At 41.2% G+C, this 26528-nt stretch overlaps 1 protein-coding gene across 3 annotated transcripts in view; it reads right to left on the bottom strand.

Moving 5' to 3' along the window:
* Window positions 1–22879, bottom strand: part of ATP8A1 (ATPase phospholipid transporting 8A1) — a 217640-nt gene extending 194761 nt beyond the window's left edge. Inside the window, exon 1 of one of the 3 annotated variants that reach the window (XM_079152800.1) lies at window positions 22554–22879. In XM_079152800.1, coding sequence (XP_079008926.1) covers window positions 22554–22602 — 49 coding nt within the window. In that variant the 5' untranslated portion in view covers window positions 22603–22879. The remainder of the gene's footprint in view (window positions 1–22553) is intronic. The other 2 variants (XM_079152799.1, XM_079152801.1) reach the window with 2 other exon arrangements.
* Between the last annotated feature and the right edge of the window lie 3649 nt (window positions 22880–26528).

Here is a 26528-nt window from a genome sequence, read left to right as displayed (position 1 = left end):
TTTAGTATGCCTTAAGCATACATCAACCCAGGGATTTTACCAGACCTAATTCTTCATTTTTAGTTTTAAAATGACCAAATGCTATTTCTAGACTTCTGAAGGACCAAGCATTTCAGTATAGAGAAATAAACAAGTCACAAGAAGACATTAGTTTGTGACAGTATACATAAATGACATCCTCCTGGTGATAATTTCATCTTCTAGCAATAATTTCCACTACTGGGAAGACACAGGGTGCTGCTGGGTCAGCATCCGGTTGTTACTCTGAAGTGCATGAGCACTCTTCTCCCTCTAACAGTGTAGGTTGGTAAACCCACAAAGTGGCTAGGAGGTGAGCTCTGCTTCTTCTACCAATTGTTTATGTCACCCTGAACAAACCACTGGATGCCTGAGGGTTATTCTTTTCCCTTGTAAAATAAGGAAGCTAGGCTGATAATCTGATGTGCTCTTTCAAGCTCTTAAACCTTGTGAAACTTGCACCTACTGGGCCACTAGGAAGGGGGGAAAAAAAAAGGTCAATAGCTCATTTGTTTAGAAGAGCTGGGAAATTTAAAAATAAACAATAAAAAATTCTACTGGTGCCTTTATCAAGATGTTTCGTAGCAACAGTCGCCTGAATCAGCAGCCAACACTCACTCAGAAGCCCAAATGCTGCTCTGTGATCTTGGCTAAATCTCCACATTTAAAGAGACAGGCAGTGACTACAATCTGTTGCCAACTACCACCTGCAACCTACCGACCAATGATTACTGAGTTAAGGAGTATGTTGACATATAGTCTTCCTTCCTCTGCCAGATTTAGCACATGTTTACAAGCACATAGTACAACATAATGAAGAAAAATGCTCAATCGTTATCCAAGCTAAAGGCTTCTGACCTTCGTATACAATGACAGGAGAAGAATCACCTCTGAAGTTTTCTATTTCTCTTCACAAATAGCATGATCCAATCAGTAAGATCACATTAGTTCATTCATTCAACAGACTCAAGTGCCCACTATGTGCCAGGCACTTTAAAAAATGCTATAGGAACAGCAGAAAATAAGGTAAAGTCCCCTGTCTTAGACTTACTTTCTAGAATAGCGCAAGGTAATTACAGATCATGGTAAGACAGATGAAGAAAATAAAACCAATGGGTGAAATAGAGATTGACAGAACTCTATGCTTCGTTTTGTCGTCAGGTTAACACAATAACAAGAAATCCTTACCTCAAAGGGGGGTTGTGAGGATGGGATGAGTTAACAAATGAGAAGAATAACACATGGCAGGTGGTGAGAGCTCAGTAAATGTTAGCTCTTCTCCTTGTTGTTGCTGCTACCACTGCTTCTGATGCTCCTATGGCTGAGTGCTCAGAGTCACCCATCCAGGAGATTCTTAGTTGAGACCTTGATGATATGTAAAGAAAGGTCAGGGACAAGGTACACCCAACAGGCAGAGGGGCAGGAACAGAGCCCTGGAGGGAAAAATGGACTTGGCATTTCTAGGAACATGAGGACCATGTTCCTCATAAAACAGAATGAGGCCAGGCCCAGACTGGGAGAAACAATAAGCAATGTGAATTTATGTTCTTTGTATGATAGGAATGAATCCACCGCAAGTTTTAAGCAGAAAGACCACTTTGAAATTGCATGACAATCCAGGTAAAAGACGATGGTGCCTGGGTTGGACTGTGATGACAGAAATAAAAAGAAGTGGGTGTGCACAGGGTATTCTTGGAGGGCAGAGCTGACATGACCCCGTAGCCTCTTCATGTCTTTCGTTATCACCGTATGGACCACATATAGCTACCATCTCATGTTACTCCAAGCAGAAGCCCAAGGCATGAAAGAGATACAGAATTTTTAGAAACCATATTATCTTATTGTTTTTTGGTCACAAGATAAATTTACAATATTTTGAATATATTGGCTTAAAAAAATGCACTGTTCAAATTAGTTACCCACTACTTTCAAAGTAAGATTTTTAAATACAAATTAATCATGAAGACTTCTCTTTACAGTCAAACCTGGTATCTTCTTCTCATCAAAACATGGTAGTCAATAGTATTTTAAGTACAGAATATAATCAAGGAAGGCATTAGAATCATGCCTAAAAGCAAGAGGTTATGAGCTATGGTTACTTTAGACTAATTACCCTCTAGATTTCATGGGGATTACATGAGTTAATACATGGGACAGTGCCTGCTTCCTCATATACACGTGAAAATTCTAGTTATTATTTTCTATCATGAAATCAGAAAGGCAGACTGTGGGGGGAAAAGAATACACTTGCAGTCAGATCAACGTTCAAATTCTAATTATGGCACTTCTTCCTAACACCAGGCAAATTATTTTATCATCTGAGCCTCAGTTTCCTCTTCCATAACACCATTGATGTGAAGACGGCAGCAAGGTAGCATGTTACTTGTCATTCAAACAGTTCCTGTCACTCTATCCTCCCAAGTATAAAATTAATCTCCCTTTTAAAATAATCCAGGAAAAACATGTCTCCAAGACATTAATGTAAATATTTAGCATTAAAATGTTTTTAGATAAGGTTTAATTAAGGTTGAGACCAGTGTGAATCAATGTAGATGGTAAAATAACAAATTTTCCCATCCAATTTTGTAAGTTAATATTAAATAAGTACGTGTTTTCCCCTGAATTGTCATCTGTATAAGGGTTATGCAATAGAAATGCAGGGGTGGGTGGGTAGGAGGGAGAAAAGAAAAAGATACAAAATCATTCTGTTGCCTGGTAATATGGTTATAGAACCATTATGTTTTTTGCAGGTTCAACTCTATTGAAATTATAAGTGAGGCTGTAATTAGAACCAGAATATCTATTATATTATCTTCCAAACATATTCAAGGGAGTCCAATTATATAACCTTTCACTCAATGGCTTCCTATATTAGGCATTAAGGAGGCCATACTATTTGCTCAAGTTTCTTGACCTAGATTGAGGTCATTAAATAAACAGTCATGCTTGCAACAGTCAGAATCTAATAAAAGAATATTAACTGGTAAACTAGCTGGAGACTTGAGAGTCAGAACTTAGGAGTGATTAAAGTTAGGTGTTAATAGGAAATTATGAACATTTCCCACTGTCCTTTTCAAAGGTGTAATGTAATTTTATTTTTTTCTTTAGGAAAAATAATAATTACAAATTCCAGTCTAATATATATATACGTAAAAAATATCTATTTTTTTTCTTTCTTTCCTGGCTTCCAGACCCAAATTTCTGGAACAAAGCAATCTTCTGAGGAACAATTTAGATGTTTGTAATTTATTTATTTTATTTTTAATGGTTTCTTATTACATAGATAACTTAATTAGAAATACAAAGGCAGTTACTGAAGCTACAAAGGAGATTTGAAATCCCATGTTCTGCATTGTTGGAACACAACAGTCATTTCAAATGTTCAATTGTGAGCCCGACAGCAGCTGGTCAGAGACACAGAGCACAATGGAAAGCACTAGCATTCTGCAAAGAGTGAACAGGGAGCTTTGAAAGTTAAAGCTCACGTAACTACATTTTCAAATATGGCACTAAAGAAATGATACAACTTTAAAAGTATGGAAATTAAATAGAAACTATTCAGCAATACCTCTCAAATTTCTGGACCATCACTGCAGTAGCTAGGAAGGAAATGAAATTTGCAATTGCATTAACATATCACTCCTGCAACCAGGCTCTGTGCAGCGGACATCTGTGGCTCTTTCCAGCTTAGTGTCTGCTTTTCCTGAAAATAGCCCCTGCTTTCCTCTGGAGAACCTCCTTCCCAGACAGGCAGTCTTGGGGGACTGCTCCCATCAAGTTACTGAGCCCTTTTTAGACTCAAAGCTAGGCCCATGGCCCAAGCTAAGCCAATCTCAGACTGTGTGCCACTTGGTCAGTGAAAAGGTAGAGCCCGGGCCTGGTTCAGTAGCACCTTGAAGTGTCTGCCCATCAGTCAAACTTCCTTGGATCTTCCTGGACTTTTCTAGAAAGGGCACATTTGATTCTAAGAACTACTCCATCAACTTAAAGGGCATGCTCAGCTTCCAAATTATGGAATTTTAGCAGAGGCATTTTGTCCTCTTCAGGAAGCTAAGTCCAGTCCCAGGGCACATCTAACTTGGGTGAACACTGACATCCTACAGAACCTGGCTGGCCTTCATAGGCTGAGCTCTGTCCCCTGAGTCTCACTCACTAGTTGGATTTTCTGCTCTGTACAGAATGACGATCTGAAACCACAGTGCTGCTGCCCTGCTCAAGAGATCACCAGGCTACCTGCACTTCCACAGCAGGGCCTCCTTGCTGGATCAGATCTCCTCTCATGTTACCAGTTGCCCTAACCACACTCTGAGTGCGGTATGCTCTGGGGTAACTGCGGGCTGCCACCCTAAGGAACTTAGAAGAGCCTCAGAGCTTTCCGCATCCCTAGCCTTCAAGCCCATCCGAGTTATAGGCAAATGTAGGAAAGAGACACTTATCCCTGATAACGTAAAACATGATGATCTGCTTTGAAAAAAAAAAAAAAACTTTTTTTTTTTTTTTTTCATTATACAAAGGTGTTCATTTTCTTAAAGAATTCTCAACATGATGAAGATGAAAAAACTTTGGTGGCCAGGGAGTCAATGAGCACCGGAACTAGGACAGGATCAGGACACTGATAAAGACCACCGCATCTTTAAAGCTCTCACACTGACGGATGTGTTTGATAACTCACAACTGAGTTGGTCTCACCTCTCCCTCAACATCCATTTTTCCTGCCCTGAATCTATTCCACCCCCACCCCCACCATTCTTCCAGTCAAGAACCTGCCTTACCCTCATGGCCTTGTTACATGTCACTTAAACGTCTAAGCATACTCCCTGATCCTTCTGTGAAGTGTCACCTTTGAGAGTTCTGAATGTATCCCATATGTAAAAGACCACCATACCTCTGATATTGATCTTTTGAGCTACATATTTAAGTGAATCACAACTGAGAGTAACTGATGCCTCAGATGCATCTCACTAAGGCCCTGAGAGTGGGACAGGACTATGTAAGTATTTATTAGGTCTGTTGCTCTAACACAGGGAAGTCCCTTCCATGAACCAAATGTTTACTAAATTTTCTACTTTAAGTCATCCAAAAATTCCCAGAAATTATATATGCTTGCTCCTATCCTCACACCCATTCATATGTTTTTCTATCAGGGTCTGTCATTACCTTACACGGTAATTGATATTTTTCTTTAAGTGCCTTTGTGAAAAGTGATCTAAAAATAAGCAAGTGTTAAAAAACATATCAACAGCGTGTCTTGTCTAAAACAGGAAAAAAAAAAAAAAAAAAAAAACCAGCCATAATGACTTAACACTTCCTGAACTCATACTGGATTACAGCAAGCTTCAAAAGTAGTAGTACAAATTCGAAGCAGAAGACACTGAAAAAAGTACTACTAATATTCAGAAGAAAGGCCATCCTTAAGTGGATTCATGAAAATCTCTTATGCCTACTGTTGAGCCCTCACACATAGTAAGCACTCAAACACCTTGGCAGTCAGTCGTGGATATTAACATACAAAAACAATCATCTTGGGCATGCTGAGTTGCTTGGACAAAGCAATAAAACATTAACTGATGCTAAATCATGCTTAACTGGAAAAGCAAGTTGAACAATGAAATATGGAGAGAATAATGACATTGCTTTAACATCTCACAGATCTCGATCTTGTTCCAACAGCATGTTCCCAGTGTAGACTTAAAAACTGCCATGGAAGCAGACTGCACTAGCAATGAGGGGTTTCAACTACCAGACACTTACCAGGCATCTCCTAGACGTCTCAATTAGCTAGAAGCACTGGTGACTTGCCTTAGCATTGAGTTCATCTCTCACGGGGTACAGGAAACAAAAAGAGGAACTGCTCCTGTGAACTGGACTCTAATTGACACAAAAGTGGTAAAGCAGTGAGGATACTCTTAAAAAGTATGAAAGCGCTTTGACAGCCAAAAAGGGGAAAACCAGGCCAAGCCAGACAGGTACTCCAGACTTCAGGAGGACACAATCCAAGCTATCATCAAGGCCTCAAAGGGCAGAAGCCCATAAAGCCATCTAAAGCAACATGCTGACTAACTGTGAAAGGCCCTGAGGAGAGGAAAAGGCAGGCGCATTCTGAGAGGTCCAACCGCTGCACAGGAAGTCTGTGAACAAGTGAGAGAGGATAAAAAAGACCAAAGGAAGGGCTGGAAATAGACTCCCATGTTCAACAGCAAATAATAACAGATGCAGACACCGAGGAAGTAGGAAAGTTGTTTCACAAAAATTTTTTTTTCCCCTTTCATTTGGAATGCAAGGCCTTGATGAGACAGGCCTGCTGCTGGCAGGACAGGTGGCAATGTTAACAGATCATCAAATAAAAAGCAGAACTTCCCAATTCTGACTGCACCTCACTGTCTACCAAGGAGAATCATCTAGAAACCTGAAAGGTTGCAAGGAACATTAGACAAATGAACGAAAGCAAAAATGAAGGCAGGAGATGATTTTAAAAAGGAAAAGATAAAAGCCAGCACCTGGGTACTGTAAAAGAATTATATTTCATAGCAAACACACACACACACACACACACACATTCCTAGAGAACTGTGAGAATATTCAGAATGCTTAAGGGAACTATCACTAATCATAAAAAAAATGGTGAACAAAAGAGGATTCAAAAGATGCAATTAAAAAAAAAAAAACAACAACAACAACCCTGTGTTCTAAAAAGGAGAGATGATGGATCCTGAACATTACAAAACACTGTTTATTAAAACAGTGGTCCATAAATGTGCCTTTCCGAGTTCAACAGAATGGGAATTTTTTGAGAATAATTAATTTGGAAGTTAAAAGAATATTTCCCTTTTTCACTGAGAATTCAGTTAACACTGGGCAGGACTTAAGTGCTGTGAAAGTGTGTTTCAGCATACACAGAACACAGGAGCTACTCCCAGAATTCCAAGAAGAGGTCCTTTACACTAAACAAGTGTGAACAATACTGTTATTGGCCAATGAGTTTGAGGTCTGAGCCGGTCAAAAATCAAGTGCACTTTGTTAGAAGGATGGTTTAAAGGAGGTGATGACTTCTGGAGACCAGTGAGCCTCCACAGACTCACTTCCTCTCCTTTACTTTGTTTGAAATACTAGCATCTGAATTTCAACAAGGCTTTAGGCTAGACCCTACTATAATAAGACGGAGACACACAATTCCATGATTCTATAACAATATGGATTCATAACCAGGTGGCAAACATACAGAGAGGAGGCCCATACTGGAGCTTATCCAGTGAGAATTCTGGAGCCAGATACCTGGGTTCCAAAGACAGCATTAGGACACACATTACATGAGGAATAAACATACAGCTGACATGCAAGAATCAGAACTCAAAAATATTTTGAGATGCTATATAACTTGAAGGCCCTATACAAAGGGCTAAAAATGTCAATTGTACAAATATAATATGTGGCAGAGCAAGATGTGCAGAAAATGAATGTTTGTATTGCTTTTACTGCTTTCTCAACAAGAAAGAAGTTGCTAAGATTTAGAGCTGAGAATGAATGAACTGTCTTGGAGGTGTGATTCCTTCATGGAGGGGTGCTCAAGCAGGAAATGGATAATCAATGGCTCACAGGCTGCCTCAGGTATGGTGCTACATGAAATGAATTCTAAGTTCCCTTCTGACTCTAGAATTCCATTAGCTTATCCTTTCAAGAGGATTTTTTAAAGACAATTATAAGGTCATCAGAGGACCACTCACACGATGCAGTGCAGACGAAGTTTTCATCAGTTTGTGCAGGGAAGGGCACCACCGAATGAGGGGCTGCAGAAGTCTGCAGAGTAGTTAAGTGACCCCACTGATTTCAGGAGCCATTTGTTCATAGAAGATATAACCGAACTACTGTTCTGAATGAGCAAGCCCTTGAAAAGTCCCAGAAAAAAATTTCAATCAACAACCATAGAAGAGATCTGAGTTATTATTACAACTTCCTTTTTAAAGAACTATTTACATATTTTTTTAACACAAAGAAAGTCAGATGCATAACTGGTTCCTGTAAACTAGTCCTCATTTTAGTAAAAGCAGCAAAAATACCCAAATAACATTATCTTGTGCTTTATTATTCTCAGGATGAGTCAAAGGAGTTTGACTGGCATCTGCTTTTTGCCTCTATTGTGAACTTGTGAGGGAGAAAAAATAATTTAAATATTTTTTTTTTTAAACAAGGACTCAAGCATCAAAAACACCTGGCAAAGAAACTAAAGCCTCTCTGCCAATTAGGACTTTGTGGGGATGTCAGTACAGCACACACAGAAGTATAAATGCCTACAAGCAGAAAAACACCTTTTAACATTATAGAAACTACCCAGGATATGGAAAGGGGTCACACTGCCTCTACCTGGTTCTGAGAAGCGGTACTGCAGCCTGGCAGCACAACAGCCAGCAAGCCAACTGAGCAAGGCTAGAAAAACAGGAAACCCATAAAGGCCCCCCAGAGAGCTCCACTGTGCCCAGCATGGCCCTGAGGGTGGGCGTGGCTCTGGGATGCTTGTCTGCCAGCCACACCAGGGGCAGTATTTAAGAACCCACCAAGACTGGTGAGACCGACAACATGGGCTTCAAGATCTGGGAGCCACGTGTGTGTGCAAAGGCAGGAAAGGCATGGTGACAGCCCTTAGCTTGTCGGGATGTGGCCACAACAGACAGAAACCTCCACTAACAGATTAAACTAAGAGTATGAAAGACAGTTGGTGGTCTGCGACACTTAAAAGACCCAGCCCAGTGACAGTAAGGCAATGACACTTACACATGTGAGACTGCCACCAGCCTACCTGACTCACAGGTAGGAGGATGAGAGGATGGATGGACCGAAGCCTTCAAGAACTTCCCAATCATCCAGAGCAGAGAGAACCTGCTGCAATGCTTGCGGCTACAGGTGCTGCCTCTCCCGCCTGCCATCACAAGATCAGCCCGCTGGACCTGCTGGCACACCTGGGCCACCAAAGTGCCATGTGCAACAGGACTATGTGTGTCAGACTAAGAAAACACCGTGGGATTTCACAACCACTCCAGCATTTAAAAAACTCAACTTTCAAAATCTGAACAGCTTGATCTTATCCTAGTCACTCACCAGATGCAGTTCTGAGTGACATTTGTTTAGCTAGTGCTTTCATTTAATGTCTCAGTCCTGGAGGCTGACCTGGCAGTCTGGAGCACCTCCAGGACCAAAAGAGCACGGTGATGACATGGGAGCTGCTCTCATCAGCTCTGGTTATGGAGCAAGAGTCCTGGCAACAAAATTCTCACTCCCAAACGAACTGAGCCCACGAGGTTCCTAGGTGCCTAAAATCCATACCATGGGACAGGGAAGACACTAGTAGTTAGGTTTCTGAATATTCTACAGAATATTCAGGAAAAAAGATGAGGGAAGGAGAGGATGGAAATCTGGATTAAATGAGATACCTTTTTGCAGAGAATAAGAAAACCGTCTCCATATTTTGGCACATGGTGACCGTCTCCCTCTTTTCTGAGATCTAAGGAGGTTTCCAGTCCTTCCTATCCGTGTTTTCTATATCAGGAAACGGCACCATCATTTGGGTCTCAGGGCCCCAAATGTTAGCCTCCTCTTTTTCTTTAACTCTCCACATCTTCCCCACCAAGCTCCATCCTGAATCGGATCACTTTCCGTCTCCTCCACCAAGGCCCAGCCTCATCTTCCCTCCTTGGTCTAACTTTTCTTCCCATGATTAGATCAGAATGTCTGGGGTGGGTCCCATGGTCAGCATGTTAAAAGCTCCAGGGGAGAGTTCAGTGTGCAGTTGGACTTTGTCTCCTCACTGCCCAACAGGCAGCGGACTCACTGATAGGTCTGCCCATTTTATCAAAGAGAAACAGGATTCTCAGAGAGGTTCAGAGACGTTCTCAAGGCCACACAGCTTGAAAGAACCCAGGTATTACTCCATTCCTGCAGGGAACTCTGAGTGCTTTACTGCGCTTTCTTTCAAGTCAATTATTTAGTACGCATTAGCTTCTTAAGATGCTAAAGTGAGAAGAAACGGCACTAACTTGAGTGACGGTCTCAACTCTCAAGTCACAAAACAAATGCACTCTGCTTGTTAGGTGGCCACCATGTCCAATAACCAGTACTGAAAATACCAAAATCCCCATAAGGTTTTGAGTAGTAGAGATGAGGGTTCTATTAGTTTGCTTCAATGGAACAGCAACAACAAGGAAAATTCCAGTTGAGCATACGGGAAAATGTCTGGCATAAAGAAAACTACTAAGTTCTGACCAAAAACTTTGGTATTCAAGCTTAGTCAAAATAAAGTATATAGATGAGGGTTTCATGAACCACAGGGATAAATTCCATGGGGAACATCACTTAATAAGACCAGAGGAAAATTCAACATGGCACCTGGGGAAATCAAGAAGGCTTTTAAAAAATTTTCCTTTGCTAATTATATTCATGTGGAAGTTAACAAAAAGCCAACTCATATTGGGCACAGTGGCACACACCTCTAATCCCAGTGACTAGGGAGGCTGAGGCAGGAGATTCACAAATTCAGGGCCAGTTCAGGTAACTCAGTGAAACCCTCAGTAACTTAGTAAGACACTGTCTCAAAGTAAAAGACAAAAAGGGCTGGGGATGTAGCTCAGTAAAAAGCCCCTGGGTTCAATCCCCTGTACCACAAAAAAAAAAAAAAAAAATCACGTAATGATTATTTTACTAAACTTTAAACAAGACAGGCATAGGCAATCATCTTGAGCCAATAAGTCAGAACCTTCCCTTCTCTCCTTTAAAAGGGCAAATTCTGGCTTTTAAAAAAGGTTTTCATCTGTAACGTACAAGTCACATTATCAGCCAACAAAGGAAAGTCTAAAGGTAAATGCAGAAACAAATAAATGAGAATTATAAAATAAAAAACAATCACACAGAGGTTGGACAAGTGCACTCAATCTGAGGCATTCTGGTATTTGTCCGTCAGTCCTCAGAGCTTCAGATGATACCTTTCACCACTGGGAGTGACCACCGCCTGCAGCCTGAAACTAGAACCCAGCACTCATTCAAGCAGCCAAACAGTAGCCACACTGGCCAAATTAAATCTCAAATACTGACCTTAAACTCCACAACCAGGAAAGGCAAATACATTGGAAATTGTGGTAAGTTTTCACACTTCATTCATAATCTATAAAAGACTATTTTATACTATGTGGGATAAATCAATAACTAGAAATACACAACAAAAGACATACCTTGAAAATAAAGTTGCCAAAGCAGTTTCCAAGACTTCTATTACCAACTTGTTAAGCTATCTTTTTTCTAGCTGCAAATGACTAAATCTGAGGGCTATAAATATGAGAAGAATAAAGCTATTAATTACTATAACATAATAAAAGTAAGCAGGTTAGCAGAATACCAGTAATGACACTGCAGAAAACCTCATTTTCAGTAAGCTCCCAGAGTAGATATAATACCAGCTAAAAATAAACTTAGACATGTTGTACTCTTCATTTGGTTGTACTGAATTCAATGTTCAATTCAGGATTTTAAAGAAAATCCCCAAAATTAAATAAATATCATCATATGTACTTCATCACTTGTAAGAGGAAAAATTAAGAGGAATATAATTAGGCCCATCAGGCAACTTGATGGCTAGATTTTTAAAAAAATACCAGAAATATCCATATGCTCTTGATTTCTTGACTGGGAAAATATATGACTAAATATATTTGCATAAAACTGAATAAAGTTATTGACATAACTGTATTTACATATGACTAAATAAATATGCAATCTAATCTCTCCACTACCTCTGCACATTGGAATTATCTGGGAGATGAAAGCGCAACACTTGGTCCATGTCCTCATGGGCCAGACTGACTCCACTGAACTAGGATGGATCCAGCTGTCAGCACTGTTCAGAAGCTCCTCAATTGATTCACCGAGCAAGCAGGGTTGAGTACACATAAAACAAGCCACATTCACAAGCCTCTGCTGCCCTGTCTACACTCGACACACTCTGCATTAAAGATGGCAGGCAGTCTTCCTCATGCATTTCTCCAACATCTACCCACAAGAGAGAAAATAGAGAAGTTGATCCAGTTCACCTGGCAACATTTATCACCACCATCCTGGCAAAGACAGTGGAATGAGCCCAACTCAAGCTCAAGTACAGAGAAGCACATCGGATTTGGAACAAATTTTTACAGAGACCTGCTTCCTTTCTTTGGTCAGAGACAGGAGATGGTCTGGGATAGGAAAGGGGAAGGAAGGGAGAGAGGGGGGTGAGACAGCCTAGACGGGTACTGCAAGGGGTCAACTAGCCACAGCCACCAGTGGCCGGATGTGGCCAGGAGAAGTGGTCCCGGGCAGCAGACCAGGTACTCAGAACCAAAGGCGCCCTGCATGGGGCAACAAGTGGGTTTGGATGAGTTTTGGCCAAGAGCAACAGTAGAGAAAGCACAGGGAAAGGATACTCTGAAACCTTAGCAGACCTGGCTCAGCGTCAGAACTGCTCACAAGTGCAGAGCCCTGGAGTCCCAGCCAGAGTCAGTGATCAGCACCTCCCACTGACTAAGGCAGGGTCCCGAGTCCTGAGCTCTGTGAGTTGGTGTGGCAGGCACTGAGGGATCAGGGTGCTCATGTCCTTGGAGTGCAGAGCTCCTTAAGTGCCCCCTACATCAAAGATTTTCGGGTCAGGGATAGGGTTAAATCTCTGGGGGTGAGGGAGGGGACAAAGGGAAAAGAAGGTCTGTAGAAGCTGGACAAAAACTTCCTTTACACCAAATTAGCTTTTCCTTAAGCCCAGGTAAGTCGCAGGCGCCCAAGCCATTACAGAAACAGCTGTTCTAGATTGGTGCCAGAACAAACCACCTCTGATGTTACCCACTGCTTACTTGCTTCACTCCCCAAAGCAGTCTTATCTAAACAGATAAACTAAAGTGGTTTCCTGGTCCAGAGCCTAGGCTAGCCTTAGCCTTGTCCTTCCTAGTAGCAGTCTCTACCTGAACCATCACCTGACTAACCTTAAATGGATCAAGATCAGTCATCTCCTTCAAAGACAGCTCAGACAAAATAATGAACAGAGGCTCAATTTAAAACTGACACCTCCCTGTGCCAAGTCAATTAGAGGTGTAAATAATCCATGAAGCCCAGATGTACAGTCCCTTTAGACCAACAGAAGTGATGGTGATATTGAACATAAAAGTATATTGCTCAAAGTTATATCTATTTCACATTTATGCTAACATTTAAATGAAAATAATAGGAAAGACAGGCAGGACGGTTTTTGCTTAGCAAATCTCTTTAAAAAGAAATTTTTTTAAAAACAAGAAATAAAACATAAACCTTCCAAAGATGCCACATAGACTCACATAAAATCCCTAAATTGCCACAGGGGCCATGTCAAAAGCAGTGTTATCTAAGCACAAACACAATGTGTGAGGTTTTATGAGGACATAAGTGACTGCCTCCTGTTGTCAGGAAGGAAGCTGGAGAAGTATATCTACACATGTATTTTTAATAGGCTTTCTTTGAGCCCTGGATTTCCATTAAAAAATTTTATACACTGAAGAATTCTAGGAAGTCCTCAAGCACAAGTTTGAGGCAGAGTCTACAGCTGTGTTGTTCAGGAGGGAAGCCAACGGTCACTGTGGCCACCAAGCACACATCGAAATTGACATGATGCACTGTACAAACATTAACAACCAGACTCAGAAAGCTTAGTGCAGAAGAGGAATGTCGACTCTCTCATTTATAATTTTGTATCAATAAATGTTGAAATATTTTGGATACATTGGATGAAAGAAATCATATGCTTATAATATATAAAGGTTTATTTAGATATATTACTAAATGAAATATTATAACATTACTATTACATGTTAACATATAAATATCAATTATACTAATATAGTTCATATTTGATTAGTATAAATCTATTATTAAAACTAATTGTACATATATTTTACAATGTAAATGTGTCTACTAGAATATTTTAAATTGCATACATGTCTAGCGCTTGTGACTCATGTTTACTCTTTCTTAGTGCTGATCTGAGATATGAAAGCCAATTTGATACAAGAAGATTCATTGGAACTATTAGGTAAATCCCAGCTGGTCTAAATTCTGATCTTATTCCTAGTAGAATGAGAAAGATCTTAGCTCTTATATAGGGGCCACTATATGAAACCTTAAAAACAGTAAGTTGGAACCAGAGTCCACAGTACTCAAGCAGATTAAAAAATCATTTTTGACCTTGCTAAAAAAAAGTGGTATAAGGAACAAATACCTAGTCCAAGAACAATTAACTGAAAACATTCAACAATACTTAGCTTAAGTTATGCTGTGTGCATGTACAAATATACCACAGTGAATTCCACCTTTACGCATATCTATAAAGCACCAATTAAAAATCAATAAATGAGTGGAAGGTAGACCAACAGGGCAGAAGAAAGGGAATTGGAAGAGGAGGGAAAGGCAGAAACTGAGGACTGAAATGGAGTAAATTAAATGCCATATGAATATGATTATATCAAAATAAACCCAACGATTATGTACAACTATAATGCTCTAAAAAAAAAAAATAGCTGGGCACAGTGGTGCACGTCTGTAAATCCCAGTGGCTTGGAGGCTGAGGCAGGAAGATCACAAGTTCAAACCCAGCCTCAGCAACTTAGTGAGGCCCTAAGCAACTTAGAGAGACCCTGTCTCAAAATAAAAAATAAAAAGGGTTGGGGATGTGGCTCAATGGTTAAGCACTCCTGGGTTCAGTCCCTCATGTGCCCGGGCAGGTGTACGCGTGCACGCACACGAAAAGAAAAAAAAAAAAGGAAAGAAAAAGAAAAAAAAAAAATCACTCTGCTTTCTTATACACAATTTCTTATACACAATATAATTGCAAAATCCACAGAGCTAAAAATTAACTGAAAAGGTATTTGAAATGGAAGAATTCAGACAATGGTTTGGTTTCAACATCAACACCTTTTACTTTACATGTGCTAAGTCAACAAGAACATAAACATTTTAAAAGGACCTCATTCACAACATCTTCACGAAATATAAATACCTAGGAACAAGTCACTAACATGGGTAGGAGTTTAAAAACTTCTTCCCAGAATATTTCTCCTCCAATAAACGGAGAAATGTGAATGATACTGAAAGATGTCAATTCTCTCAATAGACATTCCAAAAAAAATTCTGCAATACCAAGAAATATCTCAACATATCTTTTAGCTTGACTCATAAATGCAAATGAAAAAGTAAAAATATAAAAGAAGCCAGAAAAAAATTACAAAAAAACCCACAAAAAGCAGCGAGAGCAGGATAGTTACAAGTTTCCCCACCCCCAATTAAGTTAAAATGAAGGAACTTGATACTAGGGTCCAAAAGAGACAGATCAAAATAGAGAGAGGTTGGGAGGCAGAGGGAAGAGGAGGAGAGGAACTACCTCCAGAAAAACCTCAAATATTCATTTAAAAAATCGCCTCAAATCAGTATAGGAAGAATGGATTGTGAAGTATTTGGTGGTCACAAGAAAGTAAATCCCAAAGGACTTAAAAATAGAACTGTAAAATGAAACCTGAAAGAACTAGAAGAGACACATAAGGAAAAATGGTCATTATTTTGAAATTAAAAATATGACATTAAAGAAGAAATTTTAAGGAAAAAAACGAAACCATCATATGTCATGAAGATTAATGTGTATAGATATAAAAACACTATGAAGTTATAAGACAAACTATAAACAGGGCAGAACTCAAATCTTTAACAAAAAAGATGCTCTTAAAATTCAATACAAACTTCACAGAGAAACAGAATAACTAATTCAGAGACAAAATAACTACCTTACTGGCACATGTTCAACCTAATAATTAGAGCAATATAAACTTAAAGACTGTTTTTCACGTTGTGTATTCATAAAGATGAAGAACGCAGCCAAAGCTGAAGGACAAGAAACCGGTCCCCTGTTCTTCTCAGTGTGAGTGTCAACCGGCACCGCCCTTCCAGCAAGTTTGACATAATTACTGAGAGCCATAGAAAGAGTGTAAGGCCCTGGGTTCAATCCCCAGGACCAAAAAAGAGAAGTCATAAGATATATACGTTTCACCCAGAAAACCCATTTCTAGGGACTTTTCACAAACAAATAATCTGAGAAGTGTACAAACATGCTTATTAAGTAGTTGTTTAAAAACTAAACACCAAAAAACTAAAATGGCCTCAATGCCCACTCACAGGACATTCCTTAGTAAATTGTATTTAACGTAAAAATGCTAAACTGTTATAAAAAAATAATGATACCAATGTGTGCATTCAAAAAATACTGTGCCCCTAGCAAGTCTGTAAATCACTGCTCCAGGCACTGGGAATATTAGAAGCGACCCTCCATTGAGTTTACACAAATCTAGATCATATGGATGGACATAGAGGTCTGTGAAATATTAGGAAGTGGGAAAAAAGATTAAAAATAATGTAGAGTATGATAGTTTTCTCCTATTCTGGAAAATAGCTGGGAAGGGCATATATAAAATGATAACTTTTTAATCACAATATGGTTATATTTAATGGCATCATCTGGGGTGATTTTACTCTCTGTGCAGTGAGATTTCTCAATGCTCAGGCAGTACTTCTACAATTGAAAGAACAAAGGTAAGCTCCTCAATTAAGTACAAAGTTCTGTGTTAGTTCATTCAACAAACAAGCATTGGTGAAAGCAGAACTCAAGATACAGAGGGTACAGCAGTGAAGAAATCACAGAAATGCTCCCTTCGTGATACACAAGTTCCCATCAGAGGGTACCAACCACATCTGGATTTAGCTCAGAGTACTTTACAACCTGGATTCTAATGCATTCTCATCTCTAGGTCATAGACAAATTCAACAAACATGAGTTGCCATTTAATGTCCTCAGGGGAACAACCTGTGACTGAACAAAATGAGACAAAAACTCCCGCCTTAAAGGATTTTACTCTGCAGACAATGTGATCACTGAAAGGTGTGAGGGGTGAAGAAGGAAAGCAACGGCCAGTGTCTTCCCAGTACCAACATTCTCATGAAATCCCAAGACCCACACAGCAAACATGTCACTAGCTTCAAATGCTTCCTCTGACATATGCAAACTTTCCATGGCTGTAACATAGGGGTATGATTAAATTTTTACTGTTTTTGAAATGCAAGAATGAGGAAAATAATGAATTCCATGTCATAGATTAGAAAACCTAAAAATGTATTTCTGATGCAGTTAAAATAACATGAAATAAAACGACACATGTAGAAAATTTGAAATACTGATTATGTGATGTATCACTACGCTCCATGTCACTTCAACCGTAAGCCACCAATTCTTCTCCACATTTTTGCTGGGGTCTCCTTCATTCACCATCCTTTTTGTCCCACCACCCAATCAGCTGGCACACAGTAGAGAGACTATGCATGTTCATCAGGGGAAGAACCTTAGTCATCTTTGACCTGGACAACTGAAATAGCCTTCTTCAATATTTCCTTTAACACGATATTACTTTTCCTGTCCTTTTTGTTATCTTTTAAGTAAATGAAACATAGTATCTATATAGTTGCAAACATTTTAGAGTTGTCATTTAGTAAAACCCTTAAGACAACATCTAAACAGATCACGTGGCACATGTGTTACGTAACCAGGAACAGCCTTACAGTTTCTCATTATCACATTCAGCAGAAGAAAATGCAAACCATTGGATGGGTGTGTGTTTTTCTGGGTGCAGTTCTTTAGTTCTGAACAACTTAATGCTTGTTATTTTGTTAAGTACAAGCTCTAAAAGCAGTTGCTGTTTTAATCAAGGAAGAGTCTTTGGCAATCTGAATACCTGGTTGTGACTGAGCCTGTTGCCTACACTTGAACTATTTTCCTTTAGTAATGCAATGCTGAGTAATGCACTCTGCTGGAAAACTCCATTTCCCAGCTTCTCTTGCAGATGGGAGCCAATGCTAAATAAGCATTAGTCTGTGTGGCATTTTCAGGACAATCCTTCTATTTTTTTCCTGCCTGGAACTTCTACAAGATGGCTGGCACCCAGCAACTATGTTGTGACTTTATGGAAGTCATCTGCCTCAGGATGGTGAAGCAAAAAGGAATAAGGAGCCCATATCCCTTATGAGTTTGTGTAACAGGCATAGCTACCTACCTCTATGCTTGTTTTGTAGGAGTAGGAAAAACTGTATTTTGTATAAGCTACCTTTATTTCAGTTCCTGTTTCTAGATTACCAATGCTGGGTTTAGACACCATTTAATTTAGCTAGGGTAGAAGAGAACAAAAATTCTTAACCTTTTGTTTTCACTTTTGCTTTCAGGCAAATTTATCTACTGACTGGGTTTCAACTATTACCTCTGAATTTAAGATTCCAAAGTTGATTTGTTTCTATATCTGACCTCAAAATTTCTAAGTAGCTTTAAAATTTGAATTATTATCTTCTCTTATTGTATTAGTCCTCCTTCTCAACTTCCTTACCCTGTAATAGATTATCTCCATTGCTTAGCATACACAAGGTCCTAGGTTCAACATCTAGTGTGTTGGGGGTGGCGGGTGGTAGTGGAGTTTTTCTCAACCAGTCAGGCTCAAGACTGTAAAGAAGAGTTCCTTAAAATGTGTTTCACCAGCACCAGAATATCCAATGGGTTCATCAGGATGGGCAGTTGCTCAGGCTCACCTCAGGACCACTGAACAGAATCTTCATGAGCCAGTCAAAGAAACAGCATTTTAATGAGGTTTAAAGACATGGGGTATTATAAACATCAGAACTCAAAATTATTGTTTGAGAGAATTGCCTTAAAAAAAAATTCAACTGCCCTTTACTCTATACAGGTAGGCCCCATTATGTGGCCTCTTTGCTACTACCTCCCCCTCCCTGTTCCTTTAACACTCCAGCCTCTCCGCCTTGAAGCCTCTGCCTGGAACACCCTTCTTCCAGGTCCCCCTAGGCTAACTGCTTCGCCTCAAGTGTTCAGTGAAGGGCAGCCTGTCCAGCCCTCTGGGAACTGAAATCCACTGGCCTTACACATCTTACCTTCTCTTTATTCTTAAGTAGCACTTACCAAATAATAAACTCTATAATTTGCTTATTTATTGTGTTTGCTTTTTCTCATGCCTTACTAGATTGTAAGCTCCTCCAGGCCAGGCCTTCTGCCATTCTGCTCACTGATAAATCCCAAGTACCTGTGGAACAAGTTCAATGACAGAAATCTGATTCCTCCCTGCCCATTTTTACTGTTCCACTTCAGTGTTAATCCTGATCTTTGCTATTTTAAGACTTTGTCTGCAACAGAACCTATTCAGTGAATGTCCTTCCAGACCACCCACCACATTTTTAGTTTATCTAACACACTTCTTCTGGGATGTCACTCTTATAACCATTTGGCTCCAGACTGGCTCTGTCAGTTGTTATGTATTAGTGTCATGCTCAGATGAGAAATTAGATTAATGAACTCTAAGATCTTGTTCACATATTCAACTCTATATCCAAATGACTCATCTTGGCATTCAAAATGCTCTGTAATCTAGCAGTACTCTACCTGTCCAAACTTACATCCTACTCCTTCCAAGTTTCCTACTTGTTCCCAGTTTCCTTAACAACTCTGCAATAAGCCACGTTCGCTTTTTTCATGTCATTACTCTCTACCTTCAGTGCCCTCCCCACCACTGCAAAAGATGGCAATATCTTTTTAAAGACTGTTACCTGCAGGCCTGCAACATCCAGCATTACCTTACCCCAGATCTTCTAAATCAATCTGCATTTAACAAGATCCCCAGGTGATTCCTACATGCCTTAAAGTTTGAAAAGCACTGCAGGAGGACTCATCACATCATACTTCAATGAATTATTCACTTGCTCAGGAATAAGCATGGACCAAATTCCTGATCTTGCACAAGACCAAGGACACCCACAACAAGTTCAACATTCATTTAGCAACATCCCCTCTTAGACTATTTATTCCTTATTTCATTTCAGTCCTTTCTCTCCAATTTGGTCACAAACAACTTACAGGCAAGACAGTCATGCATCTGGCCAATCTGGATTCAGGGAACAGAAACCCATTCAAGCAAATTCAAGTGTGGGATAAAAAGAGCCCCCCACCCCCATTTTCCCTTGGGAACTTGAGAACAGAAAACTTAGGAAGGGCTTCAAGTTCAAGGCCGGCCACCTTCTCTCCGCATCTGCATTTTCCTATCTCTTTCATTTGCTTTCCTACCTCTCTATTCATGGTTTTTGTTTCTTTATTTCAGAATTAGCATGACCTATTACAGTCATCCATTTTCCCCCCATCGGCTTATGTGCCTCTGTCCCTTTCTGCTTCGATTTTCACTCTAAGTCTCTAACCTTAACACTTCCCAAGAGAGATATAATAACACAGAGGATCTTTGTAGCCAAACCACAAGGTTACAAGTGTGAGTCACCAATGGATTGGCTGCCCTTGGGTCAGGAGCCTAGCCTGATCCAATCAACCAAGACCAAGGGGACTGCAGTTCAGAGCAAGGCCCTTTAGGAAGCAGGAGCTCTGGAAAGAGAACATTGCTCAGGAAAGAAAGATTGGGAAGAGCAGACAATGAGCTACCCTGCTAGCCCACAGAGTTATTACTCTGTCTTCAGTCCTGAGCAAATCAACCAACATGGGAGAGAAGGGTCATTCACCAAGCACCACAATGCGCCTGACACTGTGCTGGATGCACAGGGAATACCAAGATTAAATAAGAAGCAGTCCTTGTTTTCCCAGAGCTCTTAAACCAAATGTGTCACTGAACTAGCCACTTGACCCTGGGCAAGTTACTAAACCATTCTGAGCCATCATTTCCTCAATTAGCAGATGGTACTCTACCTTTGCCAACCTCTAGGAGCATTATAAGATCCCATAAGTAAACTCTGTGAAAGTGTTTTGCAAAAGACATATGCCAATCAAAAACAATACTGCAGGCTTTCAATGCTAATGAAATCCTCACACATGCCACAGGTTTTTGCATTTCTTTTAGATTTTTTTTCCTTCTTGTTCCTATTCCCCACAATATATGATCCATCAATTGCTATATTTGAAAACACCAACTATTATTATATTTTCAACACCAACCTATCATTATATTTTCATTACCCCTACAGCTCAAAGGGTGATAAGCAAAATAAATTTAGAAGTTCAAAAAATGAGTACATATGTACTGTGTACATTTTTAAAGAAATAGTAAACATTCAACTTTGTAAAACTGAAATGTCCTACAAGTTTTTTTTTTTTTTTTGCTATTACAATAAGTATGTATTAAATTCCTGTGTAGGACACAGGTTAGTTTTGAGTCTCCCCAGAGCAGTTTAACATTTTCCTAAGTCTTAAAATCAGGAAATCCTAGATATTAGAGCCCAGGAATCCTATTTTCAAATGAGGACACTACAGAGGAAAAATAAAATGGCCTGTCTTAAATCCCTGGAATCTCTCTCTTTCACACACACACATATATGTAAAACACATGTTTCTTTTTTTTCCTAAAACCACTTTATGACTAGTCTGACATTGAAGGGTGGGGGAGGGGGAATGGTGAGAATCGGAGATGGTGACAAGATAGATCAGTTCTCAAAAACACATTATCTCACTCTTTGCAGGGTTCAAGTATAGGTTTATGGCAATGAAAAATAAAACACAACAGAATTCGAGATACGTAGTCTTGGCTTTGCCCTGATCAAATCAAGGGCTATTTACTGAATGCTGGCCACATGTCAGGATGCTGAGGGCTCCTTGATCGGGATGAAGAGTGCTTCGCCCACCAAACCTCCCTTGCCTATACCCTCAGGCATCTGTTGCTCAGTACCGACAGGTGGACAAGTGTAGCCATTCAACAGCTGGCCCTGGGTGGAGCAAAGAAAACATCTTCCCCCTTGCTCAAATCAGCTCAACTGGCCAAAGGGCAGGTTTCAGGCAAAAGGAAAAACAAAAACGAAACCTCAGACGAGAGCCAGGTAAGACTTCACTGCAAAGACTGCAGTGCATGACACCTACTAAGCACCGAACCCCAATTAAGAATCCTCGCGCCTAGAGGCAAGGGACTGTGGATCATAAGGTCTCGCAGTCTGTGAAGGGCAAACCCGCTTCTCCTGGAGCTGTGATGTCGGGGCTGCTAAGAGGTGGGCGCAGGAGGCGAGGGCGGCGGGACAGCGATCTGTTCTGTAGGGTGGGGAAGCTGAGAACCCAGCGGTTCGCTCGCTAGTGGCGAGTTGTGCAAGCAAGTGCGCTCGGTGACAAGGACCCAATGGTCACGCTGCGGTGCAAAGCAAGCCTTGGGGCTCCCTCCTAAGACCACTTCGGAGGTTCTGGAGCCTGGAAAGGATTTGTGAGTGCACCGAAGGCAGCGCAGACGGAAGGGTCCGCGAGGGACCGGGCGCGACAGCCAGACTGTCAAGGGGAAGAGGTGGGACAAGGTATTTCTGGCCGGCCGGACGGACACACACACACACACACACTCACTCACACTCACAGGCACGCGTGCACGCTCACTCACTCACCGCCCTACCCCAGGCTGGTTCCCCGCCTCCTCCGCGCACAGCCCGCTGTTGCGGTGGTCACTCACCCTCAGCTCGAGAGCGAATCTCGGACACTGTTCTCCGCATGGTGGGCATCGCGGTGACGGCTGCAGGTGAGACTTCAGCTCAGACTCTGCACCTGTCACGGCGCCGCGCGGCCGGGAGAACTGGCTGCGCCGCGCCGAGTGCTCAGCTGCCGCCCGGGCCCGCCGCCCACCCAGGGCAGCGCCGCCACCGGGAGCGGCCCCGGCACGCCAGCAGGAGGAGGAAGAGGCGGCGGTGGCGAAGGTGTCTGCGTCCGCAGAGCTTGGCGAGCTCTCCCTGCAGCCGCGGAGGGGGCGGCTCGGCGAGGGGCGGAGCCCGGGCGCCGGCGCCGGGGGAGGGGTCTGCGGGGCGCGCGCTTACTCCCTCCGGCTGCAGCGCCGCTTGGAGGCGGGAGAGGGGCGGGGAGAGACCGCGGAGAGACTCCTCCGCCCCGGCCCGCCCCGGGCCGTACCACTCTCAGGGGGGATCAGTTACTGTCTCCTCAGCCCCCTGGCGCCCTCGCTCAGCCCCGCGGTGTCGGTTCACTGTGTTCCCTCTCAAGGCCATTGCGAGACTCCCAAGTCTCGGTCAGAGGGGAAGAGGTGCCTTGGAGGTAGCATGCTCGCGTATACCTTCTTGCCACCCTATGGCTTTTAATTGCAATGGAGCCGCCCGTCCTCTGGAAAGGGGTGTTGAGTCTGAGTGTGCAGACAGAAGGGGTTTGGAATCACCAGGTTTAGGTCCCTGCTCCAGCTGGAAAGGGACAGTCTGTTACCGTCTGGTTGGAATCTTACCCTCTGCACCGCCAGCTGGCCTCCCTTTTAGCCCCACTTGCCCATTAGCAACAGTGAGACCTGAGGTCTCTAGAGCTGATCGGCTTCCTGCCTCTGAGCCCGCCTGCGTGTGGGCCTGGTACATCCCACTAGTTCATCCTCTGCAGCTTCATAAAGCTCTGAAATTGCAATTAAAAAAGTCAACTAACTCATTGCGCAGGTGGTTCACTTCTGTTGTTCGGGTTTTTGCTTTTAGTTAAACCTGTGGAAAGTTGGATGCAATGTTTTATCCAAAAAGGGGAGTGGGATCTTGGTATAAAATACATAGATATTAAATTGTGTGCCCCATATCTTTGAGACTGTTGCAACTTCATTACCTTTCATTTCATGTAAGATCTATGCCAACAAGTCCTCAAAACAAAGTACAGTATTTTTTGTTCCTGATTTCACCTTCAAGTTAGCATATAAGGTTCTGTATAGATTCTGGTGAGTTGCTGAATTGATGAGAAGGGAATAAACTAAATTGGAAGCAATTTACTTCTTCCTTCATCTTGTGTTCTTTCTCAGGGCACCCACTGGAAGAGGACTTCATGTGGGAACCTTTTATTTGAACTCCATTTAGATCCCGAAGTGAAAGTTCTGCAGAGGTTCAAGCTGAGAGAGAAATTATTATAACCCAAGCCTGGGGTGGTGGGGGGGGGGGGGGGAAAGAAAAAGAAAAAAGAAATAATAGCATCTTATCTCCATTTGTGGTATTTCCTCTGTTTCCTGCAGGTAGCATTTGGCTAATCAGAGTGTTGCCCTACATTAATACCCAGGCAGGCGGTCAATGCATATTTATGAGGAACCCACTCTACTTGGCTCTCATTCAGGGGCTGGGATCAGAACAAAGAAAATGTGTTCCCAGTGTTCACAGAATATCTCAGGGCAGAGCAGGACTCAAAGATAAATGTGTCTCTTTCAGTTTCAGTGATGGTAATGATTTAAAAGTGTGGCCTTCTAAGAGTGAAAAAATGAACATAGTCTTACCAAGGCTATCATCACTGGCCATTTTTATTTCTCCAGAGTTCCAGGATCTCCTGACATAAAACAGGCTTCCTCTGGTTTGATGAATATGAATCTGAAACAAATTAAGAGTTAAGTTCAGCAAGGAAATATTTTTTTAAAGTATTAGCTTTAGAAGTTAGCCAACAGAAACGGGAGAAAATATAGTACATTTCTGATTAACATTTCAAGTGTAATTTTCTATAAAGCCAGAGCCAATTTTTTTAGTGCATAGCAGTATAACAGTATGTGATTAATGAGCAGTCACCTTTTTAATTCCTAATAAGCCCTCAAATGAAGTTTGATTCTGCTTTCTTACAAATAATAATTATCAGAAAGGAGTTCCAGAGGTTATCTCTGTTTTCTATAGAGCAATCTCTTTGATATGTGTGTTCCATTAACAATGCATCAGCAGGGTTGACAATATAGGTCATGCATACAGAAAAGGAAAACCGGTTTTCATACCTGGAAGAGCATTGCATGTATAGTTTATAGCTTACCATGTGTCCTTTCCCAGGTTATACTTCTACTTTATCCATAATTGCAAGAGTATCCTAACACCCTCATATCTGAAAAACCGCTCCTTCCTGTTTGCTAGAAATTGCACATGTTTTTATTGCCTCATAAACTTCATTGCAGTTGAGTATTGCACTAATCTGCATCTGCTTCATTCCAAAGCTCCCAGATCTTCTCACCTTCCATTGTGTGAGAAATGCAGTGTGTGCCAACCCCTGGAAGGGAACTCTGGTTCCAGCAACATGACCTTGTCACAGAATCTGTAGTAGAATTCAGATGTCGGCAAGATAATTTAAAAACTTTCAGGTCTTAAGACCACTGCTGATGGACTTGGAAGGATGAGGGTTATTTAAGGACAGCTTTTCCTGGGACCACTCTTGATCATCATATGCAATATATACACTGAATACTGAATGTACAGTGTATCTGAGGTGCTGAGCCAGAATGCTAATGAAAGCTGACCAACAGTGCAACATTATGACTGGCACCTAATGCCAAATAGACAAGCAGCAACAAGTGCAGACCTTGAGAGAAGGGGAGATTCTAAGATCTGAGGTGATTGGCATTGTTGAGCTAGATCTTGAAATAGGGTTAGGTCTATAGAGATGAACAAGAAACCCCCTTTTTGGGTAGAGTGCTTAGCATATGAATGATAGAAGAATATATTTGGGGAAACAAATAGACTGATTTGATTATGAAAAATCTTCTCATTGGGAATCCATGGATGGAGACTAAAGGTGCCAGATTTCAAATTTCAGAGAGTCTTATATGTCATATAAAGATCATTTTTCCCCTAATGAACCTTCTAAACAAATGATATTAGGAGTCCCAATATGCCCACATTGAGCATTTTAATGTCATTTTCCATTTCATTTCCCCACAAAAATTTCCTCAATTTTACTAACTAAATTATGCTCTAAAATAATGAGCATTACATGGCAACTTTCATCACATTCCCCAAAACTGTGGCATGTAAAAATTAACAAAAATATGCCCTTAGCTTTCCTTTTTTAATTAGGATGGCTTGTGTTATTGAGTAATTGGAAAAAAATAAAGTTGTATGCAAACATACCCACCATGCTCTACTGCCAGCAGGGTACAGACATCAGTAGAACTCCATTGGTCCAAGGACCCAGATTTCAACTTCAGACACATGGAGGTGATTCTCAGGTACTGAGTCAGGTGAATGACAATTGCTGTAATTTGAATGTGTTCCCCAAAGTTCCTGTGCTGGAAACATAATTACCAATGTTGGGAGGTGGGATTTAACAAGAGGTGATTAGGTGGTGAAGGCCCTGTCCTCATGAATGGATTAATGTCATGTTATAGTGGAATAGGCTTGTTAAAAATTGGAGTTCGTCCCCCTCTTGTCTTCACATTCTCTCATGCTCTTTCCCCTTCCACCTTCTGCCATGGGATGACACAGCAAGAGGGCTTTCACCAGATGCCAGTGCCCTGATATTGGACCTCCCTGCCTCCAGATCTGTAAGAAATAAATCTCTATTCTTTATAAATCACCAGTCTTGAGTATTCTGTAATAGCAGTAGAAAATGGACTAAAACAGTAGTTGATATCCCAAAGGAAGAAATACAATAAATGGACCAAGGGACCATCACTATTAGGGCTAAGCAGATTAGAAATTGCTTCCATGCCTAGACAATTAAA

Source organism: Sciurus vulgaris (assembly GCF_902686455.1).
Source record: "Sciurus vulgaris genome assembly, chromosome: 9".
In the NCBI taxonomy this organism is placed as follows: domain Eukaryota; kingdom Metazoa; phylum Chordata; class Mammalia; order Rodentia; family Sciuridae; genus Sciurus; species Sciurus vulgaris.
The sequence above is the reverse complement of the archived record's forward strand: the minus strand, read 5'-3'. Positions and strand labels throughout refer to the sequence as shown.